This window comes from Prinia subflava, chromosome 3 (genome assembly GCF_021018805.1).
Source record: "Prinia subflava isolate CZ2003 ecotype Zambia chromosome 3, Cam_Psub_1.2, whole genome shotgun sequence".
Taxonomy (NCBI): domain Eukaryota; kingdom Metazoa; phylum Chordata; class Aves; order Passeriformes; family Cisticolidae; genus Prinia; species Prinia subflava.
The window spans coordinates 66,245,476-66,270,344 of record NC_086249.1 but is presented as its reverse complement, the minus strand read 5'-3'; the positions used below and the strand labels follow the sequence as shown (position 1 = coordinate 66,270,344).

General features: G+C 42.7%; 1 protein-coding gene and 1 non-coding gene across 2 annotated transcripts; both read left to right on the top strand.

Annotated features, from left to right (window-relative positions):
• Positions 1 to 60: 60 nt before the first annotated feature.
• TGDS (TDP-glucose 4,6-dehydratase) lies at positions 61 to 18,245 on the top strand. The gene is made up of 12 exons (XM_063392304.1): positions 61 to 406; positions 1,768 to 1,834; positions 2,215 to 2,283; positions 3,926 to 4,016; positions 4,960 to 5,102; positions 11,184 to 11,282; positions 12,112 to 12,171; positions 13,683 to 13,726; positions 13,992 to 14,157; positions 14,717 to 14,775; positions 16,689 to 16,786; positions 17,147 to 18,245. Exons 1-12 carry the CDS (start codon positions 330 to 332, stop codon positions 17,245 to 17,247), a joined length of 1,074 nt encoding a protein of 357 aa, XP_063248374.1. The 5' UTR covers positions 61 to 329; the 3' UTR covers positions 17,248 to 18,245.
• Positions 18,246 to 22,398: 4,153 nt separating this feature from the next.
• On the top strand, positions 22,399 to 22,471 carry TRNAF-GAA (transfer RNA phenylalanine (anticodon GAA)). The gene has a single exon. It is a non-coding gene; the product is annotated as a tRNA-Phe (tRNA).
• The last annotated feature ends 2,398 nt before the right edge of the window (positions 22,472 to 24,869 follow it).

Here is a 24,869-nt window from a genome sequence, read left to right as displayed (position 1 = left end):
CAGGCCCCGCCCCTTCAGCAACGTGTCCCGTTGCTGGGTCCGGCCGTAGGTTGAGAGACCGAGAGTTGCAAAAGAGACGGCCGTAAGTTGCCGCTGAATGCGGAGGCGAAACATCGGCCCTTTTCACACGCCGGGCTTCCCTCCGCTGGCGGTGGCCTCCGAGACGGTGGCGGCTTCGCTCTTGGAGCCGCGCGGGGGCGAGGAAGGCGATCTTTCAATGAGCCTCTTGCAGGCACTGCGACTCTGCCCGTGAAACCCACGGGCCCGTGCCGCGCACGCGCAGCCGAGGGGGAACGGGAGTGAGGGGCCGGTGCCGTAAAGCGAGGACGATGTCGGGGAGGGAGGGCGCCGCTGCGCCGCCGGTGTTCGAGAAGCGGGTCCTGGTGACGGGCGGCGCCGGCTTCATGTGAGTGAGCCTGCGGGGCCGCAGCGGCCGCCGGCCTCTTATCCAGGGGCGCGGGGAGCCGTGGCGGGCGGGGGTCCCGCGGTGCTGCCTCCCTTGTGCTCGTCCCGGGCCGGTTCCTCGGCGCCGCTGGGTCGGGCCGTGCTCACTCAGGGGCTGCTGGTGACTCGTCCCTGTCGTGGGTTCTGCGGTGGTGAGTGCTGGGGAGCGAGCTGGGAGGCTGCCCCGGCGGCGAGAAGGTGAAGCAGGGACCGCTCGGCGCTGGCCTCAGCCGGACGGGGCTGCCCGGAGGACGGCAGTGGGGCTGGTGAAGGGCCTGGAGCCTTACGGGGAGCGGCCTTGGGAGGAGGGAGCTGGGGTTGTTTTGTCTGGACTCTCAGGCAAAACAACCCTATCGCTCTCTTCAGCTCCCTGAAATAGGGGTTCAACCTCATCTCCCAGGCAGCGAATGAGAGGACTAGAGGACACAGTCCAAGCTGCCCCTGCGGAGGTTTAGGGTGGATGCTAGAGTTTATTCACAGAAGAGATGATTAGATATTGGACTGGGCTGCCCAGGGAGGTCAGGAGTCACTGTCCCTGCAGGTGGTCAGGACACGACTTGGCCATAGTCTAGTTAACAAGGTTGTATTTGGTCATAGGTGGGACTCGATGATCTCAGGTCTTTTCCAGCCTAAAGGGGATGCTTTGGGTTGAAGGTGGCAGGGCTTTGAGCCAGCTGCTATTTCCCGTGCTAACCCCCAGTGCTGTGGGCTCAGTTTGAGTCAGAGAAAAGGTGTGCTCTGTCTTAAGCTTGAGCCCATCAGTGTGCTTGGAGTCTGAAGCTGTGAGAGGGTTACATTTCTGTGTGTGAATAACCCCTGAAGGCTCAGAATGAGTTTCATGCACACAAGACCGTGCCAAAGAGGCAGTGCCACCCGGTTGTCTGGTTGTCACTCCTTACACCTAGCAGCAGTGTCAGAGACTTGAGTGATGGGAGTCACTGTCGTGGGTTAGGAGTGTTGACTGTTTGGTTCTCCCTCATATCTAAAATGTGAGCTTTAGAGTGCAAAAGTGTTTTACGATGGCGATTGAATGTGACTGTGGGCAGTGCTGATTTCTTTCATTGTAGCATGAACTTTAATTCTGATTAATTTCTTAACCATGTGCACTTATATATATAAAATATTAGGGTAATGTATAGAATATATATTAGAATAATGTTGGCGTGTTAAAATATCTTAGAATTTGTCTTTTGTCTGTCTTGAATATATCCCCTTCTTTCCCCAAAGACTTTTGAAAGTGCTGAATTTATTTGAAATTTGTCATCTCTTTATTACCTTAAAGCCAAGTGTATAATTGTAAAATGTTTTTCTTCTGTCCTGCAGTGCTTCACATGTAGTCGTCTCTCTTGTGAAAAACTATCCAAACTATCTGATTATAAATCTGGATAAGGTAATAGCTTGTTTTCTTTCTTTATATGGACAACTGTTTTAAGTGATTTATAATACAATCTATAACATGTTAAAATTTATGTTTATTGTTAGTTGCTAATTTTTATAGATTTTCCATTTGTTCCTCTGCAAAGAATAAAAGTCAACTGGTGTTCAGTAAAAGAATGAAGCTTTTGAAGCTCTAAACATCAGTTTAAGAGTTTTTGCAGTTAGGGTATCTGTTGGAGATTTGTGCTTTTAAGGCTTCACATCTGCTTGTGAATTAGGTTTTCTTTGAAATAAGTTTTTACTGTGTCCTCAGACTTTCTAGTGGTTAGGTTGGGTTTGAGTTAGCCTTTTTGCTTCCATGAAGCCCACTTTATTAATGTCTTGTGTCTTTAGCTCGACTACTGTGCAAGCTTGAAGAATCTTGAAACTGTCTCTGGGAAGGAAAACTACAAGTTTATCCGGGTGATAAAGCCTTCTCTTCCACAAAAAGTGACTTTTTACAGATTTTTGGTGTACTGCTTCCATGGTTTTGTCTTCAGACAGGAGATGGATTTTGATTTGTTGTTTAGATTAATATTCTGGCTTGCTAGGCTTGTGTGCTGAGGTTTCTCCTGTCTACCAAAGGCAGTGCTGGTGCTCATCTCTCTGTCTTGGCTTCTGCCCGAGGCTGCAGGACATCTGAGAAGTGCACCTCAAACAGCACCTTTTTCAGTGGTAGTAGATGTAAACTTGCGTTTTTTCTTAGATTCAGGCGAGGCTGGAAGCTGAACTTGCCCTCACCTGTTGGTGACCCCCGTGGGTGTTTATGTTTTTTGTTTTTTATTTCAGCAAGGGATTATCTCTGAGCTACTGGGATAAAAGTTGCATGAGAGGAGGGGGGCAGTCGGTGTGCAGACATGCACGAGTGTGCAGTTTCAGCATGACCAAAGGGGCTTCTTGGTTACTTTTCTAAGGTCTTGGATTGTTTCCAGTGTGCAGTGTATGTAAATGTACAAATGCCATATAAAGGCCTTGTTACCTGGGTGGATATTAACATTTAATTGCTGGGGAGAGCTTGGAGTTCCACAAGATACCCTTTAAACAGTCAGATCCCTACATGAAGCAGGGGAACAGTAACTAGGAATGACCTGGCTATACTACTTTTGAACAAGGGTAGAAATACCTTGTCACAAAATTTATATCAGTATAAATAGTTCCAACTTTTCACTGTGGGTTTTTTGTTTATTTGTTTTTTGGTGGTTTGGGGTGTGTGTTTGCATTATTTGTTTCTGGTTTTGGTTTTTAGGGAAGTTAATCACAGCTTAACAACCAAGCAGTTTACACTGACAGGAAAAATATACTGGAAAAGATAATCTCTGATGTGCAGCCTTTATGATTAGAACTGTAACACTGGTACTGAGCTTAGGAGACAGCAAGAAGGATAAACTCTCTAGTGGTAGTGTGGAGAGGAAGTCTGTTTTGGAAACTAGAACAGTAAATTTAGAAAATTTGACTAAGAGGGTGTATGAAAGATACATTTTAATCACAGCTTCTGTTGCTGTGCAGCATAGATATATACTAAGCTTGAATTCAGTTTCAGAAAATTCAGTAACTAGCTATTTAGTTCAAACTAATGTCTCTTTTTAAAAAATATGTCAAGTGAAAAATAATTCACCAGAATGAACAACAAACAGCAAAACCCTTGCAAGACATAATCTACTCCCCTTTAGTGGGAATCTGCTTCTCCTTTTGCAGTGCCACTAGATGTTCCTGCCTGCTCGCCATCCTGGAGCTCTTACTTGCTCTGGGAACTTGGCATTTCAGCCTCAGTGTTGGAGCTCCACGCTGTACTTTTGTTGTGTGTATTTCTGGACACATTGCTGTTTCTAATGTAGTAATAATATAAATTCTGAAATAAGTTTTGTTGAGGATTTTTTAAAAAATGGGTGAAGTGTTATGTATGGTCTTATTTTAGACATGGCATTGATAAATGGCCCAGAACTCAGTTGATAGTGCTGTTTGAATCCTATGTTCTCTTCACAATGGTTTATTATGTGACACTTGGTATAAAGGGGAGCTGGCTATTTTCTATCAAAAATAATTTGCCTTTTTTTTTCCTGTTTAGGGAGATATTTGTGAACCTGATTTTATAAAGCAGCTCTTTGAAACTGAGAAAATAGATATAGTTCTTCATTTTGCAGCCCAAACACATGTAGGTGAGCATTGCTGAATGTTTTGGTACTGTTTTCCGTGGCTGTACCTGCTTGAAATATATGCCAGTATACTTTTTGTCTTTTCCCTTCATATAAAGCAAGGATCCAATTTGTCTCCACAAATCACATGACTGAGTGTCTGGTGGCCTTTTTAACTCAGAGGGATTCACAGCCTTGATTTAAAAAGTGCTTCATCTAACTGTTGTCTTGTTTTCATTGTTCTTGTTTTCATTGCACATAAATAGTAACATACCCTTTTGTCTGCATTACATTTTTAAATTCTGTCTAGACTCACGTGTAGCTGACTGTGTACTGAGGGAGTCATAAAGACAGTGGAAAGGGGCTTTGTACATAGTCTGAAGTTTTTACTTAATTGGCTCCAGTGTCCCATGAAAACACAGTGTGAAAGCTGAGGGATTAGGCATAAGTCCCACTGAAATCTTGTCTCCATGCTAAAAAGAGAGAATGAGTTACAACGTGCCTATTTCAGCTGGCTGCTTTTCAGTATCACCGTTAGTAAGAATAATCCCCACCATACTCCATCCATCATGAGAAGAAATCCACAAAGAATTCTCCAGGAAAATACTTCTCAAAATTGTCAGATTTGATAGGCACATTTGATAGGTCAGGGGAACAGCTGTAAGAATCAAACCAGCTACTGATGAGTTCTTAGTCATGGGTCTGTATTGCTGCATCTTGCAACTGTCTTTGAATGACACTTTCCTTACTGTACTCAGCCCATGCTAGTTTAGATTGAAAAGTCCATAACCAACAAGCTTTTGCTCATGATTCCAGCCTCTTGTTGAGAACAAGGATTTTTGTCTTTCAGTAAGTGTAGAGGGTGCCCTCATTTAATACAGACCTTGCTATCCTGCAGCCTCCAAGTGGAACCTATAGCCCTGTCTTGCCTAAATTTAATCAGAATTGTCTGAATTTTTTAATGCAGATCTTTCATTTTGGCATGCCCTGGAATTCACCTATGTGAATGTTTATGGCACCAATGTGCTGGTTGCTGCTGCACATGAAGCCAACGTGGAGAAGTTTGTCTATGTTAGTACAGATGAAGTGTATGGAGGTAGCACTGATGAGGTGAGTTTGAAAATGCATGAGGATTTTCTGGTTTACCTGCTTTTAATAGTGAAAACAAAGTTGAGTCTAACTTTCCTTGGCCTCTTTAAGTATTTGACTTTAAGTAAGCACTGGTTGCTTCTAGAAAGCTGAATATCAAAATTGTCCTGATTTTTACTTCATAGCTTGTTTTATATTGAATGTTTATTGTGTACAGCAGTGAGATTTGGGTCATTGTTGCCTTCGATATGAGGCAATGGCGACCTGGTTTCAAAGAGTCAGCACGGCAGCTCGACGTCCTCGAGCTACTCGGGCCATCTGACACGCTGACACCAATGTGGTGGACGGCAAATGGCGGTTTATTGTATTACACATGGGGTTAAATAGTCTAAAGGGTCTTCTACTATGTCAGTGGGAGGGCAAAGGATCTAAAGGTCAGTGGTTGGTGGGAAGCTAATGGGGCTAGGAGGGGCCACCACCGAAGGGACGGGGGGAGGGTCCTTATCTTCCCGTGACATCACGTGATCTTCCGAGCGCCTGTCCCTAGCTATCACCCACACATCTCCCCCCCCCTTTTCACAAAAAAAATGAGGTAGTTAGAGGCATTGGAGAAAAGGGGTACAAGGTAGTAACTTGATAAAAAAAAGAAGGGGTTTGGAAAACTTGAGTAAATTCTGCGAAGCTGACTAGGCAGAACTTTGCAACTGGCAGTGTTCACAGTTTGGTTTACAACAATTGTTGCTGTCCTACAAATAGAATGTTGGCCCGTTCTAGGCGTGTTTGAATAAATGTGACCAGCTTGTTTAACAGGCATGGTCCAATGGCGAGAGCTAAGAGTAACATTGCCAGTGGACCTATCAATGTGGAAATTAGGGTGGTGAGCCATGGCGATTGATTGAACCAGGACTCGAACCAGCCCTGTTGGGCTTCCCTGTCTTTCTTTCTCTGAGCCAGTCTATCTCGGAGTTCTGCCATGGAGTCTCTAACGACTCCTGTATGATCAGCATAAAAGCAACATTCTTCTTTTAAGGCGGCACACAAGCCTCCTTGTTGCATGAACAGGAGGTCTAGTCCCCGCCTGTTCTGCAGGACGACTTCTGAAAGTGAGGAAACTGATTTCTCTAGGAAGGAGATGGATTTCTCGATCCTCTGCAAGTCCTCGTCGATAGTCACTTGTAATTGAGAAAGTCTTTGGTGTTGGGTCACGAGGGCTGAGACACCTGTGGCTGTACCGGCTGCTCCCAGGCTGAGCAGCATCGCGATGGTTACTCCTGTTATTATTTCTCGCTTGTGGAGCTGGCCCGGTTCCTCGGAAAGTTGACACACCTCCTCGTCTGAGCGGTACAAGACTCTAGGAACAATTAGAACTTGGATACAAAAATCATCAGAGTCATTGAATTTGGCCAGGGACACACAAGGACTCACCCTAGACCGTTGACAAACCCACATTCCGGATGCAGCTGGGATCACCTACTTATTGATCTTTTTGTCAGGTTTGACAACTTCGGTGCAAACATTTCCCTTCTGCTTGGCTAAAGTTGCACTGCCAAAGCATTTTCCCTGACCCGTGACTTGACTCAAGGTGATTCCTCTGCGGGGAGTGTCCCACTTGCACTGGTGGGGGACATCAGCTGTGGAATAACTGAATGGGATGTTTAGAGCAACTCCTTCATAGAAAGGAGGTTTAACATCGTAACAGAGCCAGCATGGATTGGTTAGGTTTGGGTTGGATTCATTCAGAGATGAAAAGGTAGCTTCTAGCATGCGGAAAATGGGATTCGGGTCAGACACGGCTAAGTGGTCTATCTGAAAGGCATCTGCATAGCTGGTCGGGGTATTGGTGACTTTTGTGGGCAAAGATTTGGGGTGGATTGTGCTTTTCCTTTTTTGTGAGTCTCTAATAATTTCTTTGGGTCCGACCGCCCGGGGCACTGGCGGCTGGAGTCTGATAATCTGTACATTCACCCATTCTTTTGGTGACTGGAGGACTACTGTCCACGTCCTGCCTGTGGCCCAGCTAGGGTGATCTGGTTGTAAAACAGTCATGTTATAATCAGTGCATGTCCGGCGTGTAGGGTCCTGATAATAGTTTTGATAGAACCCTGACCTGAAGAAGGGTTTGTTACAGCCGGTGGGTGCTCAGGAGAACTGTAAGAATTTATCGGGTTCCTGTGGGTCCCACCCATATCCTGATGGTCTGCTATCTGTAACAATGGTTTCACATCCCTAGTAGCCACAGTGGCCCTACCCCGGGTAGTTGCAGTGCCTTTTCCCTGGGTTGGAGGCTGGGCACCAGTAGGCCATGTACATGTGCATGAGATATGGGGCGTGGCGGTCTATCTTTGGTCGCCCCGGGAACAGATCGGTGATGTGGAACACAAAGGATGGGGTGCCCGGTGTGGTGATTTCTTTGAGCACTTTGTCATTTGAAAGGTGTTTCATGACCCACCTGAATGGTTGATGAGGATAATAGTCTGGGCTGGCTTGCATTCTGGCAACCAGCCCCAATAGCAAAATCATACAAAAGCATCGTTGTTGCCTGGGTCTCACTGGCGTGGGACACTTGGGTGCTCTCGGTTTGTTCCTTTTCTCTGGAATCGCTTTTACAATTGTTTGTATGTCTTTGGGATTTACTGGCGTGTATATTTTTTGTTGGTTGTCCTCTATTCTAGTAACCCTTACTGGGAATGCTTTCACTGTGGAAGCCGGTGTCCACTCAGCACAGGCTATTTTTATTTTTTCCCAGTCAGTGACCTGGGCTGGCTCATGTTGTAAACTCTTTTTGAAGTGGCTGAAAGCTTTATTAGGTTTCATTTTAAATCGTGTTGGTTCTGCTCTCTTTGTTTCTGAATCTCAATCACTGTCTGTCTGCTCTCCGGAGCTGCTGCTGCCGGTACTGTCTGACAAGGAGTCAGAGACACACTGCCAGCTCACTTCTGGGTTTGAGTGTCGTTCAGTGCGGCTCCGGCCCCGCCCCTCCTCTCGGGGGTGGCTCTGCTCCCGCCCCCCCTCTCGGGGGTGGCTCTGCTCCCGCCCCCCCTCTCGGGGGTGGCTCTGCTCTCGCCCCCCCTCTCGGGGGTGGCTCCGCTCCCGCCCCCTGGGCTTGCCCTGCCTCCTGCGGGGCGAGGTCTCTCCCCTAAATGCTGGCAGTGCTGAACGCAGCTCCCGACGGGACACGTGCTCCTCGCGCCCCTCCTGCACGTGCGTGCCTGCGGGAAACCGCGGCCCCGAGGCGCGCACGCGCTCCTCGCCGCTGTCCCGTGCATGCGGGTCTGCGGAAAACTACGGCTCCGAACCACGCGGGCGCTCTCCGCGGCTTTCCCGCGTGTGCACGTCCGCGGGGAACGGCGGCGCTTCCCCGAGCGTGCTTTCCCCACCGCTTCCCGGCGCGCACGCGCCCGCGGAAGCCCACGGCGCCGGGCCGGGCGCGCTTTCCCCGCCGCTTCCTGGCGCGCACGCGCCTGCGGAAGCCCGCGACACCGGGCCGGGCGCGCTTTCCCTGCCGCTCTCTCGTGTGCACGCGCCCGCGGGAACTCGCGGCGCCGCTCCGAACATGCACCCCCTCCCCTCCTGCTGCGCGCACGCGCCAGCAGAAGCCCGCGGCTCCTGTCCGAGCACGCATTCCTCTCCCTCTTCCCCGGCTTTCCCCTGTGCATGCGCACTGGCGCACACCCACGGCTCCGGGCTCTCCCCACCACAAACGTTCAGACCTCGCCCCTCCCCGCTGCCGCCGGCGCCATTTTCAAACCCGTACGGTGGCGGTGCCGGCCGCGTGCTCTCCTGAGCCACATGCTCGGCGTCTCTGGCCTCTTTGGCCAGTCCTTGCCAGAAAAATCGCCCGCGCTGCCGCGCCTCGGGTACCGAACCACCGATCGACGGCAAGGGGACTGGGGAGGGACCTCCGGATGCCCGGGAAGGCTCCGCGGGCGGGGGGGAAGCCGACGGGCTCGGGGTGGGGGTCGGGGGGTTCCCTGAGGGCACCGGGGGCTTTGGGCTCGGGCTCCGGGAGGGGGGAAGCGTGCTTGGCTCCCGCGGCTTCTCGCACTCGGATAAATCATTTTCAGACGCCGTTTGCGTGGTGGCCCCCACTCCCAGCTTAGGAGTGGCCAGCAAACACACACGGGCGGCACTCCAGGTCTCTTGTTCTTCCAGCGCTTTCCGTAAACTTTGCTTGACCCTCCCCCATGCTTTAAGGTGTTTCCCGCTCCCTGTGGATTCTGTATCTTCGGCCAGCGCGAGTGTACACCTCCCCCATACCTCCGAATGGAGGATTTCTACTGGGCGCTCTATCACCCTAAGCTCTAGTAATCTTGCCAAAGCAAGTTGTAAATCTCTGGGCTTGCACTCAATCTCTCACTGTCTGTGAATTACACTTACGACCTTCGCGATTGCCTCTATGAGTCTCGCTGGTCCGGGGACGTCTCCCCCGCCGAGGGTCAGTTCCTTTGGCCTGCCCCGGCCGCTGCTCCTGTCCAGGCGAAAAATCTCGACTCTCGAGCGTTTTTCTTGTTCCCGGGTTTCGGCACCAGAATGTTGCCTTCGATATGAGGCAATGGCGACCTGGTTTCAAAGAGTCAGCACGGCAGCTCGACGTCCTCGAGCTACTCGGGCCATCTGACACGCTGACACCAATGTGGTGGACGGCAAATGGCGGTTTATTGTATTACACATGGGGTTAAATAGTCTAAAGGGTCTTCTACTATGTCAGTGGGAGGGCAAAGGATCTAAAGGTCAGTGGTTGGTAAGAAGCTAATGGGGCTAGGAGGGGCCACCACCGAAGGGACGGGGGGAGGGTCCTTATCTTCCCGTGACATCACGTGATCTTCCGAGCGCCTGTCCCTAGCTATCACCCACACAGGTCATTAATAGAGATAGTATCAAAGCAGTGTATTACACAGGTTTTGTCCTGGAGCATTCATGAGACTTCAGTAATGTGCACAGCTTGACAGGCAGGGAACTGCTTTATATTCTAGCTAAAATACTAACAGAACTGTAGGTAGTGACAATTCAAACAGGAAACAATTCCTGTATTACTGTAATAAATATTCAGATGTTCCTTCTTGTTGTATGCAGATCTTTGATTTTTGAGAATTTATACCTGACCTTAATTCAGGAAATATAATTTAGCTCAGTAAAAAGGCAAATTATGCATGTTCATATTTTTAAAGGCATAAATAAAGTCAAGGAGCCTTTTGCCATAGTCCCTGGAAATATTAATGTACACCAGGAGAGTTTGATTCACTTTCTTGCTATCACAGTGTCTTTATCAGTTCCTTCAACACAACTTCCATCAGTAGGTTTTTATGACACCCAAGGATGGTTTTTTTTTGTGTGTAGACCCATGGCTTGGCTGATACCTTTGAGTGAAATTTTTCTGTCTCTGGGCATCGAAAAGAGAACTTGAATCTGTTTTTTCTTCTCTTTGTGAATCACACTAGAAGTTCTGGTAGAGTTTTTTTTGAGAGGAGGAAGACCATTTAATTCAGAGACAAACGTCAGACAAGAACAGTGTTTTAATCATGTTAAGATGATTGTTACCTATTGCACCTTGTGCAGTATCCCTCATTCTTTTGGTTTGTTTTTTTTCTCCCTTCAAGTGAGAAGTAGATTAAAGTGTCAGGATAGCCTGGAAGATACCTGTTCTGGAATTGGTCAGAATTGTTGAAGCCTTGCTTTGGAAGCTTTTGGGTTGTAATTCTACATTTTTTACAGAAATAAAGTTACAGAAAAATTTAATAAAAGACCCCTTTTATTTAGGACCGAAAGGTGAATTTGCTAGTGGTGGCCCAATTGCTCTCTGAGGCAATATGAACCTGAAAAATATTAAACCTACCTGTAGCAACAGTAATTATTTAATAAGATAAAAATCTGAGGACCTGTTGCTGTGAGGTAACTCTGTTACAAGTATAAAAATATTACTGCTGGTAATCTGCTGCCTCCCGTGTTCAATAAATAGATTGTCTTTTGTAATGGTCTTCTGTTATAAGGGGACTTTGTCAGACTGATGTGCTTAGATGTTTAGGGAATTTTATTTCTTTTGTAACTTCAAGGCTTATCTGGGCAAAAGAAATTGATTAATGCAAATTTTTCTTTTCATTTTAGGAATTCGATGAATCCTCACCAAAACGTCCAACAAATCCATATGCCTCCTCCAAAGCAGCTGCAGAGTGTTTTGTTCAGTCTTATTGGGAAAGGTACCAAGTAAGTCCATGGAAGCTTCAAAAACTCTAAAGCCTGTAATTAAGTGTCTGTATTATGTATGAAAGAAAAATCAGTACTAGTCCACACAGTGCCACCTCTTTCCTTACTGTTAGTCTTGTAGTTTGGATGTGTTAGAGAATTTCCTCCATTAAGTTGTGAAGATACACTGCAAGACAGTGGGGACAGGTCAGATGGCTTTAGTTTTTGTTTTTTAAATCTGAACTGTAGTATCTAAAAATGTGCTTTGGTAAAATGGTCAAAGAGAACATTAGGAATTGAAAAACCAGTGCTAAGCTTGCAGGAAGCACAGAAGTATTACACAGAAATAGAACATGCATAATTCAAATTGTATTAAGACTAAGCTTATAGTTAAAAAAAAAAAAAAGAAAAAGCCCTGCTAGTCAAATTTGTTTAAGCAAACACATTTAATATTTTGGATACTTTGGACTTCTGTTCTTGATATGTGATGTTTTTGCTATAAAGTGAACAAGAACAGGATGTTCACAGTATGTGAAACATATTGGAATAAGTAGGAGTAAACCAGCCTTCAGTCAGATACACATAGGCAATGTCCTGTGGTGGCTTCAGAGCAAGGGAGATTTCAAACATTTGTCACTTGTGGTGCTGGTTCACAGGCTGTGAAGGCTGGAGGCCCTTGCCTCTTTGACAAATATACAAAGAGCTTAATTCTTTAACGTTTGTAAGGGCTTGCAGATTTTTGGCTAAGCACTGTGCACGTGTTGGTTTGTTTACTGATCAGCAGGAAGCTACACATTTTTACTGGTGTATGCTTTCTTGTGTAATCACGTGTATGTTTAATGCTCTCCAGTTTCCAGTTGTCATCACACGGAGCAGTAATGTTTATGGACCGCATCAGTATCCAGAAAAAGTAAGTTAAACTGTGTTTTACTCTGAGCTTCAGTGTACCAGAATTCAGGGTTGCAGTGATGTTACTTTTTTATCATGTGCACGGGATGACTTCTTAGAAAAGCACTCTTGAAATGAACGTGTGATTATATGTTTTGATCTTACACTAACATGTCTTACCCTGAACACATATTTTTTGATTGTTGATAAAACTTCAATTAGAGACTTGTAGTTTAAATGATTTTTATGACAGCAATTTTCTTTTGTAATTTTTGTATTTTTCAAAGGATATTTTGACAGAGTTCCTCTACAAATTACATTAGCTCATGTCACATTCTGTAATTGTGAGTGTTTAATAACTGAGGGAAACATTTCGAGAAGTAAACTGAGGATACAATGTCCAGTATAGAAAGGGATGTTCCAACCTGCACAGAAAATAAGTAAGATGGAGCTACAGCATATGGAGCTATACATATAGCATAGTAAGGTGAGAAGTAGTGTAAAGTGACTTGTCTTTGCATGTGTTCATACACACCTTGCAGGGTAACTGTCTAAAAACTGGGGAGCAGGATTTTGCCTTTTTAAGTCAGTAGCAGAATCTGCTTGGTTAGTGAATGAAAATACACTGGTGAAATGAAAGTGATAATCCCATGTACTCTCTGGAGTTTGGCACTGGTGGAAAATGTAAGTGTATTTTACAGTTCTTTGGAGGTGTTTTTTAATTTAAATTGCTTTTCACCTTTCGTAGCTTTTTTTTCCCCCAATAAATTTATTTTCACCTACATATTCAGGGGATGTATTTGCCTGCTTTTGACTTACATATATTCTTCTTCACAGATCAAATTTTAGTTACTGCTGAAAACACAGCACTAGGCTACATGAATCTTTAGTTTTATCTAGTATTCCGCTCCTGTGTTTAAAGTGGGAGGTTAAATTTAATTAATTAGAATAGTTTTCTAATGGCTTCAGTTTAAGGACTTTAATAGTGGGGACAACTGTTCTGAAGTATCTGGTGCATTAGGAATGGATCGAAGCCTGTAGATGAACATAATGTAAATCTTTGTGCAGCAAGCACACAGATCAAGTGACAGTGTTTATCCACGTTACCTCAAAATTCTCTGTTGATTCACTTCCAAATTTAACTATTTTGACAACTCTTTGGTTCCAGATTTACTGCAGTTTTCTGGATGTTTAAACCTTGTTCTGAACTGTTGGCAATAATTATTTCTAGTTAGACTCTGGTGCACTGTTCTTTGCAAAAGTAATTGTAGTTCTTTTATTTTTGTAAAAATGTTACATTTGTAAAAGCCGCAAAGATAAGGTTTACAATACAATTGAGGCATCTAGTCTTACAAACAAAATCCTTGCAGTTTCTAGGCTTGATACATTCTTTCATTAGATTTAATAAAACTTAGAAGTATTTAAAGGATCTTACTAAAATACTTAATGCTACATAACTGTTGAAGTTCCTCATTCTTTGTAGAGTAACAGCTTCTAAAATAGTGGAGTAATTTTTTCTTGTTGACTCCTTAGGTTATTCCAAAATTTATATCTTTGTTGCAACAGAACAGAAAATGGTAGGTAACTCAGATTTTTTTGATAGTATTTGTTCTATAAAATTGTAATTGCAGTTTAAATATGTGCTAGTTTGTAAAATAATTACATAACTAAGTTCTGAATCACTTATTTTAATAACATGATTTCCTTAAAGTAAAGGATTGTTTGCATGCCAGCTACTTAAGGTACCTTCAGGAAACCATCTAACAGCAAAACTGAGTCCAGAAAATTGAATGCGTCTATTTGAGGACTAACAAAATTTTTTTGTCTTTTTCTTGTCTCAAGCTGTATTCATGGTTCTGGACTTCAGAGAAGGAATTTCCTTTATGCTGCTGATGTGGTAGAAGCATTCCTTACTGTCCTGAAAGAGGGGAAACCAGGGGAAATTTATAACATTGGAACCAACTTTGAGATGTCCATTGCCCAGCTTGCGAAGGAGCTAATCCATTTAGTGAGTAAACAGTTCTGATGCTTTTCTTTACCACTTTTCATTGCACATGTGAATAACTCTACAGACCTTCTGTAGCTCTGAAAGGGTTTAGGCTTGTGGTTGATGTTGGAAGACTCTTGCAGCAAAATGATGTGCTGGTGGCAGCTGGACTGTGTAAGTTTGCAGTATGGACTGTCCTGCATTGGACTCTGCTGCATTTGTTGTCCTGATTGAGACATATTCTGGCATCATGATTAATTACCATTTTTTTTCCATGCTGACTGCTTTACTTTTGGTCTGAGAATGTGGCACTATTAAAATCTAACAGTTTGATTAGGAATGTTCTGGCAGTACTCCGGATGAAGGAGACAGGTTGGAGTTGTTCTAGATAATTTTCATACTTTTGGAGGTTTGAAGACTCAGTATACAAAAGGCCATTTCTGTTTGTGGTTTATATTTTTTATTTGGTGGCGTTTTTTTCTTAACAAACTTAAATCTTGTTAAACCCCTCTATTTTTTTAAATACATGTTTAGACAGCCCAAGATGTGTGGGAGTGATCCTTGTTTTTCTTTTTGACAGATAAAGAAGACCAGTTCAGAGTCTGAAATGGAGCACTGGATGGATTATGTCAAAGACAGGTGAGGAATGTGGAGGACATGCAGGATGTGCTGCACATGCAGGATAGTTTTGTCCTGAAGGTTTTCTAAAATGCTTAACCAAATAGTTTTTTGTGGAAGTGTTTCTGCTCTAAAGGAGGGAACACTTCTGAGAGAGTAAGAGCTGTTTTGCTTCCTTTTTTTTTTTTTTTTTTTTTTTAAACTAGTGAATTTGGCATCTATGATCAGGGTTCTGTATAGAAAACAGGATTTTCCTTTATTATTTGGATCTGTAGGTCAGAATGAATGTCTTGAAGGGGAACATATAGTGCTAATCTCTGTCTTCAAACTTTCTTCACACTTCTCATTCCTGAAGTCTGCTCTGGGAAGAGGACAGGTTTTACAGAGCAACTTTCCTTCACTGTAGTTTGGACAGTTTATTCAGTGTACTTTATATTCAGCATCACTGAAGAGATGAATCCCATTGTCTCTCACTTAGCTTTAGTATTTTGCTGTTAATGTGACTAATTCAGACTTAGATGTACTTTGAAGTAAGACCCAGTCTCCACAGGCAGAAATATGTGCCTGTGGAGTGCAGTTAGCTTTTGATTTCTGTCTTAAGCTGAAGCTGCTATCTCAAAAGTAGACGTAAAGCTCTAAGGCACCAATGTTAGGGCAATGGTAAAAATGGGTAGCTGTTATACATATGCTTTTGCTGTGTGTTTTCATCCTTAATTTCAGGCTTGGTTTGGCTCTTTTCTTTTATATCCATTTCTTTACTGCAGCAACATTGGGTGTCTGCTAACTTTAGATATCACTCTCTCCAGAGTGATTAGAAATGACATGTCTACTGATAGCAGTTAAGTATTATGGCGTTTAGAATTCTCACTTGCTGTTCACATTGGGATTGTTATCATGGCAACTGAAGTGTATTTAAAAATGTGCTAACTTTTGTTTTTAAAGGGAAATGTTCTTCGGAGTGCTATCTCAATGTATTACAGGACTTTGAACAAATTGCCTTTGGCTCACATGATGTGAGTGTTCAGGAGTTCTCAGTGTAATTCAGTTTGAAATGTTTCTTCATGTGTATTGGGCCCTGTTTGCTAAATGTTTAAACATAAATGGACTTGGGAAAACTAACCACGTAGGAACACATGTTTCAGGGAATGTTGAAGTCTTAGAGAAGATTGTTAAATATAGCTAATTTATGACTATTTAATTCTATAATGAGTGACTTAAAGGTCATGGGGGTTACTAGCTACAGAAAAGTTAGTTCTGCTTCTGCTCAAGATTAGCATGTTATGCTAACAGTGATAAGTATTGGTTTGTGCCTGCACATGTACCTTGACTGTTCAGTATGCCAGTGCCAGTAGTGCAGGAATGCAAGACTGGGCTGCCTATGTGCCAGACTGCAGAAGTGAAAACTTCTGCCATGATTAAATATAAAAAGTATCTTTCATGTTGAATCTTGCAGCTTGGGATTCTACATATTCAGTATTACTAAGCTGATCTATCTAATGAGTCACTGTAATGAGGCTGCTTTGGAAAGCCCGTGTGTTTTAAATCTGAAGTATGTGTAAATTTGTGGGTTTTCAGGATGAAAAACGCAAATGCTGGTATTAGAAAACACTGGCTCTGTGTTGCAAATGCACTGATTTGCTCAAATGCGTTGGCAGTGATTTGGGTTTTGTGTTCGTTTTTGTGCCAGTAAAATACTAATTAATATTTATTCTAGTCACTTTCAAGTAGCTGACTGTACAAATTGAATTGTGTTGTTGTAGCTGCACTCAGCTGCCATGTAGTTTTTGAAGGCAATGCAACCTGTTCATGTTGATGGGAATTTTCAAATTTGAAGCATATCTAATGTTCCTTGGAAGACAGTGTGAGGTACTGCATCTCTGATTAATAAACTAGTGTAATCAGATTGTTTTTGCGTGTATTTTATACTTCATCAGGCCTACAAATGACCTCAGATATCCAATGAGTTCAGAAAAAATGCACAACTTAGGATGGAGCCCTAAAGTGCCTTGGAAAGAAGGAATAACAAAAACAAGTAAGACTGATCACTTTTACCCTGCTCTAGGAGTGATGAGAGGAGGGAAAGGGGGGGAATGGGTATAAAGGTTAGTTACTGAGAAGCTCAAGAGATTGAATGTAACACTTGAATTTTACATAAAATTGACTGCTTTCGAAATAGTGAATTTACATGACATAAAAAAGATAATCACTTTTTAGTGCTAGAGTAAGTTTTGTGTAAAGCACTTAAAAAGTGTAAACTAGATTTTTGTAATATTATGGATTAAACTCTTCCATGAAGAACAATTAGCAAGCTATTAGTCTTATATCTGTGGAATATTTGGATTTCCCTGTTATTTCTGGTCAGCTTGACTCATCAACATTCTTTCAATATTAGTTGAATGGTACAGAGAAAATTTCCACAACTGGAAAAACTCGGAGAATGCTTTGGAGCCCTTTCCTGTGACAGACCCCTTTGCCCAGCTCAGTGGTCCATAGTGTGGCACAGAACCTGGAGCTGTTTCTACCTCATATGGTCTTTTCTTCAAAGCCTGCAATCAAATGGCCACACCAGACTCCTCATGTATTCAAGATACGTGAACCATGATGAGTAAAGAACCACATTATGGCACAACTTTGGAAAGGTTTCAGCACTTTATAAGTTGAACTTCTTTGTTTCAGCTTTCAGTGCAATACTCTATTCTCCCTAGGTATTGATTTTAAAAAACTGTATGGAATGAAGAATATTTATAATGTTATAAATTAGTGTACTGAAGTAAAACCTGCCTTATTAAGAATAATTAACTGTGATTGCAGCTTTTGGGACTTGGAGTTACATTTATTTTAGTTCTGGAATTATTAATCTGTATTTGTTTGTTTTTTATATTGTAACTTGTCACTTCAAAGAATTGGGTTTTATTTTTAATCAAGTGGAGAAATTATATATTTTTTGGAGACTATAAATTGATTGACAAAAGCACCTGTATGGTTTCATCCATTTCTCTGCTGGTGCACTATTAACTTTTGTAGATGACTGATTAAACTTACCTACTCTATATCTTTAAATGCCTCTTTTTAAGGGGAACAAGGGGGGAAAGATGTCAAGAAGTAGCAGGTGTTCTCACTGAGATTTCCCGAAGCATTTCCTTAAACTTTGTCCTCTTTTTACTGTATTACTGTCTGTTACATGTTAATTCCCTTAGCTGCAATTGTAACAAACTTGAAATACTGGAACACAGTTAACATTCCAATGATCTTATTTCCTGTGATATGAAGGGTTCTTATGGAGAAAATTTTTTAAAACTCTTCTTTTACTGTGAATTGTGGGTTGGCAGACCTTAATCAATGCAGTATTTCACTATTTTTTCTGTAATAAACATTTTAAAGATAAAACAATGTTTGAGTTTTAATATAAAATTTGTAAAAAGCTCTTTAATTCTAGAAATATGTCAATGAATCTTGTTCAAAGTTGATTTAGTAATAAATATTACAGTGCACCCGGTTTCTCTTAATTAAGAAAAATACTCTGGAAAAGTAGATGGTGTTGGTTTTTTTTAAAAAAAAAATTTCTTAGCTCTTCCTCTATCCTGAAAAAATTACCTTCACTTTTTTGTCCTTGAGGTGATGTGGCAAACATAAAAGGGACCACTCTTCTTGGTTTTATCACTTCAGCTTCTGTAGTTGGCACAGTCCCTGATCCTCTGTGGCCCCTGGGCCTGCAAGCAGCAGGGAGCGGATGCTGTGGTGTACTCAGAAAAAGCTGTGTCTTTCAGAGGGTCTCAGAAATTGGGAGTTAGCTCTTGAAAGTGCTGCTAACTTCATCACACCTCTCGTGGTGCATGGTGCTGTTGATAAAATGCCACTTGTGGTTGGCCAGAGTCACTCTAAAAGAAGGCTAACCTGGAATTTTCTAGGCTTACTGCAGTGCCAGGTATGGGTTTTAAAGTCTTGGAGCCTGTTATTGAAGGTGAGTTTTCTGTGACAAAGTGGAATAATAATACTATACTTGAATTGTGTAGCAGTTGTATTTTTTGGGCTTCTGATACTTGGTTTGGGAGTAGAAGCCTCCATTTAGGACAGATAGAAGTTGCAGGACTTCCTTTGTAATGATCTGTTGCATACTTGGCTTAGCAAATGTGCTTCTGTGGATGAAGCACTGAAACGTCACTGTCAAACACACATTGCTGTTTACATTGAAATATTTCCTTAATTTTTATACCTTTCTTGATATAGAACTTCCTTACAATGTGCATCTTTCCTTATGATATCCATCTTACTGTGCTGTATTTTGCAAAAGTCAGTACCAGAAATAGCTGAAGTGCTGGAAAAACTCTGTTTTAGCTGTATTTGTGATTACTGTGACAGCTGCTTTGAGTGGGTTGCATGAAAATGTGTCTTTCACATCTTATACTGGAATACTGGCTGTGTTGTGTTTTTAAGAGCAGAGATTACAGATAACTAAAATATTACTATTTTAAATATGCATAAGCCTGAACTAAAAATATTTTAAGCTTTTGAAAATAGGTACAGTGTCTTTGTAACACTAAATATAGTGTTATGAGAAGTACACAGAAGAAAGCAGTAGGGGGTGATTATTTATTGAACAGAACTTTTGAAAGTTGTTCTTAATGTATAGATGCTGAAGATGCAAGTTTTGATATTTATGTGACTATCCAAAGAACTGATATTACCTGGAGTGGATTTTCAATAGGATCTATTAATTTTTAGTGGAAGCTGTTCTAGTTCATTTAAATGTTTCTGAAGATTTAATTCATCCAGTGTTTGAGATTTTTCTTTGTGTTACTACTTGAAAAAAAATATAAATAAATACATGCACATTTTAAAATATTGAAATATATATTTAAATATGGAGGAGGCTTTTGCTTTGAGCTACTTTGTTGTAGATCAGATTTTCTTGGCAGGTGAGTGATCTGGTAGGAACATTTCTTTCACAAGGAGATGTATTTTCTGTTAAAGAAACCAGCTTATTTTGTGTTAGCCTTCTGGCTTCTGTAGGAAGAAAAGGATAAAGGATCAACTAGTGAACTCTGTGATCAACGTGGAGAAGTGTGATGCTTTCAGGTTTTATTTCTCACTGATTTTACAGGGAAACATTCCTGCTGAAGGCAGAGGTAGTGATGTAGAATGCTGTGAACACACTAATCTTTCAGTCCATTCTCAAAGTTTGTGTCACAGAGCAAAGGCCACAACAGTAAGCAAATAAAAGGAGTAAACTTGTACGTCACTTAACTGCTAAAACTTTCTAAGGGCGAAGAGCTGGACTTTGGCAAAGGTTTTGATTGAGGTTCTATCAGGAACTTGGGAAGTTATGTGGCGATTGCCATCATTTTGCATCTCTTCTCTGGGATTACTGTTTTGAATTGGATCAGATCTTTGGGAAGCAGCTCCTAAAATCCCTTGTGCATTGGGAAGAACCAACATTACCACCTCACTGTCTTGGTGCACCACAGCTGCTATTCAGTGCATCCCTTGCCAGCAGCAAGGGAAAGGATTTGGAAGACATGGAAGTGGGCAGCTGAGGCAGGGTTGTGCAATCACAGAATCAGAGTGGTTTGGCTGGGAAAGGACCTTTAAGATCACCTAGTTCAAGCCCCCTGCCATGAGCAGGGACACAGAGCCCCATCCAGCCTGGCTTTGAGCACTGTCAGAGATGGGGCAGCCACAGCTTACCCTGGGAGCTGTGGCCTGTGGGGTGTTTGTGTTGTGTGTGTATCAGCTCCAGTTTGTGCAAGAGAGAACCCTTACTTTCTCCAAGGGTTTCTCTGTTTTGACCTGGCACTTGCTTAATTTGTGTGCTGCTTGTGTTAAGGGATGTCAGCTGTGGTTGAGGCTGGTTACAATGGCATAAGATGATGGACTAGAAAATACCTTTTGTTGTCCACTCTGTACTTCTTTAATGCAGGATAAAGATTGTGGGTGAAATTTGTTGGTATTTTTTGTTGGTTTGTGGTTTTTTTTCTCAGAATGCTCCAGTTTGCTGAAACTGTGTTCTTATGCTCATTAGGCACAAAATGGAAATACCTTTCTACAGAAGGAGGAACTTTTGATTCAAATGCCCTTGCCAAATTCTCCTGGGGGAAAAGCTGACTCTTTTATTAAATATGCTAAGTCTGAGACTGAATTGTCCTTCTCTTTTATTTAATTTGTTTTGCATTACCTTTTAGTTTTTGTTTTTATTCCCATTGCCATTTCCATTTCACCTGGCAAAACAAAGATTTCTAAATAAGAATCTGAATAACGCATTGCTCCATGGTTCCTCTGATTGTTGTGGTAATATTTGAAAACTCTTAAGTCAATAATGTTTTGACTTCTGTGCCTGCTGTGACACACTGGGAGTTTATCTGCACCAAAGATCACAGATTGTGTGAGCTGCGTCAGTAGGAGACATGCTTGTTAAGGGATTACATTCATCACTTCTCAGCTAAACAATTATTGCCAGTGGCAATGGAAAATCATGAGAAGATGAGATTTTGTATCAGTATGTTATTCACACACCTCTTAAGCACAAGTGTGGGTGGGTTTTTTTAACCTCTCCCTGATTTTTTTTTTTTTTTTTTTGAAGAGTTTTTGTTTTCAGTCACTAAACTGCTGCCTCAGTCCTCAGCCTTCATACTTCTGAAAACAGGTATTTGACTCCTGAAAACATATCAGTTCCTGGAGAACCCACAAATGTGAGACAACATGAGGAAAAATACACTCTGAAAATAAAAGGAAATAGAGTGATTTATGTTACTGAATATTCACGTGGCTGGCTTGGGCTGAGGCTGCTTCTTCCCCACTCGGAAAAGGAGGGATTTGTTGAATTCTTCTAGTACTGTGGAAGAGAATCCTTTTTATTTACTAACAGGAGGGAGCAGCAGTGGACAATTTTGCAAAGCAGCCTCTCTCCCCTCACAGTGTGCAGAAGGTGTGAGTAGGAGATGTCCCCACAGGTGGCTTTTCCTAAATAATGGGCTGTGCAAATCAACACAAACTTGAGATGTCAGTGCCCACCACAGGCGCCAACGTGGGCACTCCGGTGGATCCTCTACCTGCTCCTGTAGCCACAGGAGTGTGCAACAAGTTGCCTGTTGAAATCAGTGCCTGATCAAGTATGTGAATGTACACTATTTTTCTTATTACACTGCTTGGTCAGGATTTGTGATTTATGTGGACACAAGGAGCTTCTCCAGTGGAAGACCGTGGATGCAAGAAGGTGCAGGTGCCCTTCCTATTCATGCCTTTTTGTGACACCATCATCTCTGCACACAAGTTTGTCAGGCTTTAAAATAAAATCCTTGAAAACTGAAATCTAAAATACTGCCAATTTAATGTTCCTAAGTCCTATATAATGTTCTCTATTCTGTTCCATCCTCCAATAATCCAGGGAGCCACTGCCAAAACACCTTCATCCTGACATGTGCTATGCATAGATGTTTGTATAGGCATAATTTTGTGTTACTGCTGATTTGTCTTTGTCTTACGGCATAATTGGTTTTTTGCGAAGATCCATCATTGGCTCGTTTGTGGCATCCAGCGCCGCAGGACTAATAACATTTATTTTATTTAGATTATGGGGTGCGAGCAGCTGGGTGACAGGTATGGAAGAAGGGATTAGTGCTATCTCACCACACACACGGCACCACGGCAGCCGAAATAGCTCAGTTGGGAGAGCGTTAGACTGAAGATCTAAAGGTCCCTGGTTCGATCCCGGGTTTCGGCAGAAGCTTTTCGTTTTTTCCCGGCCCTGCCCGGGAGGTGGCGAGCGGCTGCTGCCGCCGGCGCGGCCCGCGGGCTCTGGGCGCGCTGCGGGAGCGGCCCGGCTGCCCCGGGGTCCTGCAGCGCCCGGGAACTGCCCTGCCGGGATCGTACCCACCGTGCCGCTCCTGCCGCAGCGTGCCCTGCCTTCCCGCCTCCCTTTTCAGCTGCTCTGAATTTAAGGTTTTTATTTAGGATGGAAGAAATGAAAGCGGCGATCTTCATTCCCGGTCCCTCCTCTGCCCTTCGCTATCTCACGGCGGCAGGGACGAGAGAAGAGAAAGTGAAACTGCGTGAGGAGCGGGATGACTGGGAGGGAAGGGACAGAGAGGGAAAGAGTGGCTCCAGGGGACTGGGACAGGGGCAGAACATTAGAGGTTGCTTCTTGCCAAAATGTGAAGCGCAGTTCAAAATTTCCCGGACTTCCCTATTCGTCTGCTGTCACTAGATGGCTGAAACTATTTTACTTCACAGAAAGCCAAAGGAATAGCTTCGAGGCCAGGGAATCTGATAATTAATGTCACCTAGTCTTTACCGTTCATCTCTTTCTTCCTGTTCCTTTCTTTGCTTGTAAACTGAGAAAAATAATTTGGATTTTCTGAACCATATTTTTAAGGAGAGTGTTTGGTTTTGATTTGAAGACATGAAGAGGCAGATAGTTATGGTTGTCTTTGGTAATTTTTTGCAATTTTTTCAAATATATACCTTTAATCTGGACCTGTCCTCTGTTTTACCTTTTCTTTGTGAGATCAGAGATCTTTCTTGGAACCTGGCATTTGGTAACTAAACTGTCAAGTGAGCACCCACCTTTGTTTTGGTAAGATGAAGGAATCACATTCTTTCAGTCTTTAAGATATTTTCTCCTGCTTTCAGGTAATTTTTTGGTAACATTTTTTACACACTGACATCAGAACAATACACAGAAAAAGGACTTTTAATATTGATGTCACCAGTGCAAAACACAGCAGTAAAGCATCTCCCTTACTTCTCTGTTCAGCATCTTTCATCTATTCATGAAAAGGTGTCACTGGTCCTTTTCTAATCACAGCATCACAACAAGCATTGATATTGAATTACTCGTTCAATACAAAGAGCACTCACTACAGACAAATATCTTACTGATACAAAGCAAGGGCAGTGTTATTTAGATCCTTACTGATAAGACATAAGGGGTAGTGTAAACTGCTTACATTACTATTTTTCCTAAAGATTTTTTAAGGTTTTGAAATAATATTGAGACTGCACAATTGAGTACTCAGGGACAGAAGGAAATGTTAAAATGATCACTTACAACTTCTCTGTGTGATATCAAAAATACTTTTTTTTTCTTTTTTTTTTTCTTTTTTTTTCTTTTCCAGAAGTTTTCAATTATTCATCAAAGACTTTTATGGTGCCTTGGGGGAGAATTAGGGAGGGATTAATTTCCTGCACATACATGCTCAAAGAAGCAAAACCACAGAGTGGCTGTTTACTTTTTGGCCTTTTCCACACTACTGAATAAAAGAGTCATGGTGCAAGCTTGGGTGTCGGACCTCTGACTCTGTGCTTGGCTTGTGCACTGGCACCCAGAGAAACAGCTGTGCCCCCGGTCATTTGCTATGGAGGGAAGAGCAGGACACAGTGGAGACAGCAGCCAGCTGGTGCTGCTCACCTGGGGGGCCTGCATGTGGCCCCAGGATTGCTTTTATGCACTGGTCTGGCAATACCCCCCCGTGCTGCCCTGGAGGTTTGCTCCCCTCTGCTTCTGAGTTCTTTGAGGGACAAGGAAGGGTGTGGGACACCCTCAGCCCCTCAAAGTGTTGGATTTTTAGCAGCAGTACCCAGGCACATGGATCTATTACATATATATACCTGGTAGTGTCGGAGATTTCTATTTTATAAGTAAAAATAATATTACCTGTAATGGCAATTCTGTTCTCAGAGCTTTTGTGATGGTACACAGAAATTTTGTGGAGCACCAAAATTCTAAAGGTGATAGCCATGGGGACAGTGAGAAGAAAATCTCATTAAAATGAAGAGATAACCTCAATTCTGGAATTTTTAAACTCCCGTCTGTTTGATTTTGCAGGCTTGATGCAGATTTCTAATGTGATTTGGCAGGTTCTGTGAAAATAACCTCAAGTCTTGCTGCTTTATTGCTTGTCACAGAATAGTCAGGCATTTCTTCATTCAATTGTATCTTCTTTACACAATCTTTTTTTGTTGCACTCTAGGCTACTTCTTGCCAGCAAACATTTCCATTTATTTTTCTATCAGCTTCTTCCCTCAAGATGAACCCCCTGCTAGGACACAAATACAGGCTGTCTAACCAGGCCTTTATGATTTAGTCACAAAGTTCCTTCTCTGCAACTGGGAAGCTTCTC